Here is a 3717-nt window from a genome sequence, read left to right on the forward strand (position 1 = left end):
GTAATCCTCTTGCCTCAGCCTGGGACTACAGGCACACACCACCACACCTGGCTTCATGTTCCCAGTATTAATGCAATGCCAAAATATTTAAAATTCTTTTTTTTTTTTTTGAGACAGTCTGGCTCTGTCGCCCAGGCTGGAGTGCAGTGGCCGGATCTGAGCTCACTGCAAGCTCTGCCTTCCGAGTTTACGCCATTCTCCTGCCTCAGCCTCCCGAGTAGCTGGGACTACAGGCGCCCACCACCGTGCCCAGCTAATTTTTTTGTATTTTTTAGTAGAGACGGGGTTTCACCATGTTAGCCAGGATGGTCTCGATCTCCTGACCTTGTGATCCGCCCGTCTCAGCCTCCCAAAGTGCTGGGATTACAGGCTTGAGCCACCGCGCCCAGCCAATATTTAAAATTCTGAAAGGCAAACTCAAATATCTTAAATTTTATTTCACTTACAATTTCAATAATGCTGAAATGTTGACTGAATATTGTGTTTGTAGTGCTATCTCTTTTTTGTTCATAAGAACAACAGCCTATCATTCTCTTGGTTGCTAAAATGTATGTTCATATGGTTTAGATACATTAGTTATATAAATATGTTACACAAAACAATATTTTTTTGAGTTGTAAATAAATAAAAAATTTTAAGGAACCAAATCAGGATAAAAGTTAAAGTTATAATACATTTAATAAATTAATTCTAAAGTTTAGACAAAGTTTTGGTTCCTCTTCATGAAAGAAATGTACGAACTGTACCCTTGATTGTACTCCTGCAAATAGGACACTTTCTTAAAGAAGGAGCACAATCTTTGCATACTACTAGATGACCACAAGGAATAAACACTATGGACACTTCTTTGTCCATACACACTTTACATGTTCTTTCTTCTTGTAATCTCCGCAACTGTTCTTCCACTGGTAGATCTAGAAAGAGGAAAGAATTTTTAATAAAAGGCAATTTGCTTCTTCAATGAAAAAATCAAGAAAATAAAGACAATGTTTTCTATTGGTTTAAAATATTAATACTATTACCCGAAACATCTTCTGTGGGAATATACTTTATGTCCTGTTGTACTAAGGGAGAAAAAGAAAAAGCATTACTATGACAAATAAGGTTAATATTTAGCTACAGAATATATTTTAAAAATGAACTCTTTACACTTTGGCCAAATACTCATGTCAAGGCAACAAAAGTCTTTAATCTTTTTATGCAATTAATATCTATAAATTTGATTGAGTTTTTTTTCAAGACAGAGTCTCACTCTGTCACCCAGGCTGGAATGCAGTGGCACAGTCACAGCTCATGGCAGCCTCTACCTCTCAGGCTCAAGCCATCCTCCCACCTCATCCTCCTGAGTAGCTAGGATTACCAGGTGTACGCCATCACAACTAATTTTTTTTAAACATTTTTGTAGTGATGGGGTCTCGCCATGTTGTCCAGTCTGGTCTCAAACTCCTGGGCTCAAGCAATCCACTTGCCTCAGCCTCCCAAGGTGTTAGGATTACAGGCATGCATCACCACATTCAGCCCGAATTATTTTCAATAATTATAAGTTATTAATAAGATCATATTTTCAATTGACTTAGAAAATTTTTAAAAATAATTTTCTACCACTCACCAAATAAATGCTCATATAACACAGCATCAGCTTCTTGCAGAGAGTTTCTGAATACAGTGGCTGCAATATTTCCTTTTACTAAAATAGTATCAATCAGTTCTCTTGCTTGTAAAGATGTCTGTGTCTTCTGTTTAATAACATCATGTTCTTGTTCATTAATAATTCTGGCAGTTAGTAGACTATCCAGGATTGGAATTACACAAGTCAAATGTTGAAAAAGTGCCATTCTATTCTTCCGGATTAATAATAAATCATCTTTATAAAAAAGAAGACAAACATAAACATGTTCAAACACTGCTCACAAACTTCCTTCCAGTCCTACATATGTAACAGAATAAAAACTGTCTTTAATTCGTAATCAATAAGGCATTGATATCGATTGCTAGGTTTAGGGGTATCTCATCTCCTGTGCTTAATAATAATGTTATTATAATTATAATTCAGGGTGCAGTGGCACATGCCTGTAGCACCAGCTACTTAGGAGGCTGAGGTAGGAGGATCACTTGAGCCCTGGAGTCAGAGACCAGACTGGGCAACAGAGCAATACCTTGTCTCAAAAAACTGTAATAATAATAATAATAATAATAATGCTAATTATAGTAAGGACTAACATTTAGTGAGCACTGTGTTAAGAACTTTATACGCATTGATTCATTTCATCTTCACAACAGCTCTTTGAGGTAGGTCCAAATAGCCTCATTTAACAAATGAGAAAATGAAGCCACAGTGAGGCAAGTAAGTTGCCAAAGGACACCACAACTAGCAAAAATCAAACTGAGGGAGTCTGGTGTCATGTACTGTGCTTTCAATCATTTTGCAATACTGCTAAGCCTTTAACCAAATGAAACTTAGAACCTATTAAAATTGACATTTCAATTCAATCTAGGCAAATTGGGGAAAGATAAAATCAAGAGAATTAAAACAATTTTTTCTTATTCTTCCATAAAATTTCTTTTATTATTTATTTACTCATTTTTAAAACAGAGTCTTACCCTGTCACCCAGGCTGGAGTGCAGTGGTGCGATCTCAGCTCACTGGAACCTCTGCCTCCCAGGTTCATGCTATTCTTGTGCCTCAGCCTCCTGAGTAGTTGGGATTACAGGCATGTGCCGCTACACCCAGCTAATTTTTTGTAGTTTTAGTAGAGACAAGGTTTCACCATGTTGGCCAGCCTGGTCTTGAACTCCTGGCCTCAAGTGATCTGCCCACCTCAGCCTCCAAAGGTGCTGGGATTACAGGTGTGAGCCATTATGTCTGGCCCATAAAATTTCTTTAAAATTCCAAGTTGAAATTTTAATTATTTCTAGAAATTAGACATATTGCCATTACCTGACTATTGTATAGTAAGCAGGGAAAGGCAGTAACAGCATTTTGAATACTAAACCCTATTTGTCAATGACTACCTTCTTGTCCTACAAGATAACATCTAATTCTCCTTCAAGACCTAGATTTTGTATCCATTAGTAAAACATTTTATATTGTAAAACTGCGATTTTATTATCTCTTTGGAATATAACTTATGAATCTAAGTTTATTAATTTTCATATAGCTTACCATAATCCATAAAGCTATTTCTAAAAAATAACTAATGACAGAGGCTGAGCTATCTGAAGAATTGTTTTGGGAGAGAGGATGGTTAGATTTTAGATACACTGACTTTGTCAAGTGATAGGACTCATAAAAAGAACCATTTAAGAAAGAATAAAAAATGGAAAAAAGAAAACATCAAAAATTGAAAACAACAACCAGAAAATAAAGAATTAAAATGGTGCTTTGTCAAAAAGACAAGGCTAAAGACATATTTTGAAAATAATTGAAGCTCTGAGAATAAATGAGAAAAGGGTCAGGAGCTAGAATAGTGTCTGGCACAAAGTTAATGCTCCATAAATATCTGTTGAACAAATGAACAACCAAGCCTTAGTTCTATAATTTAAAGAGTAGGAATAGAAAAGTAATAGTGAGGGGGTAGAAGACTTATAACTTAATATATTTTGTTAAATTATCTATATTAGTAAAATAGGGATATATCAGAAAATAAAAATATAATATAAACTTGGTGTTGAAGTATACTGGTTTTCAATCTAAGATTTATTTTGTAATTATACCTA

The 3717-nt window shown here is 35.4% G+C and overlaps 1 protein-coding gene across 2 annotated transcripts in view; it reads right to left on the bottom strand.

Annotated features, from left to right (window-relative positions):
• Positions 1–417: 417 nt before the first annotated feature.
• The window catches only part of BIRC3 (baculoviral IAP repeat containing 3), a 20021-nt gene continuing 16721 nt past the window's right edge, over positions 418–3717 (bottom strand). The window contains exons 7-9 of one of the 2 annotated variants that reach the window (XM_017850107.1): positions 1610–1864; positions 1023–1064; positions 418–914 (exon numbers count right to left, since the gene is read on the bottom strand). In XM_017850107.1, coding sequence (XP_017705596.1) covers positions 721–914; positions 1023–1064; positions 1610–1864 — 491 coding nt within the window. In that variant the 3' untranslated portion in view covers positions 418–720. The remainder of the gene's footprint in view (positions 915–1022; positions 1065–1609; positions 1865–3717) is intronic. The other variant, XM_017850108.1, reaches the window with a different exon arrangement.

Source organism: Rhinopithecus bieti, unplaced genomic scaffold (genome assembly GCF_001698545.2).
Source record: "Rhinopithecus bieti isolate Rb0 unplaced genomic scaffold, ASM169854v2 scaffold_33302, whole genome shotgun sequence".
NCBI lineage: Eukaryota > Metazoa > Chordata > Mammalia > Primates > Cercopithecidae > Rhinopithecus > Rhinopithecus bieti.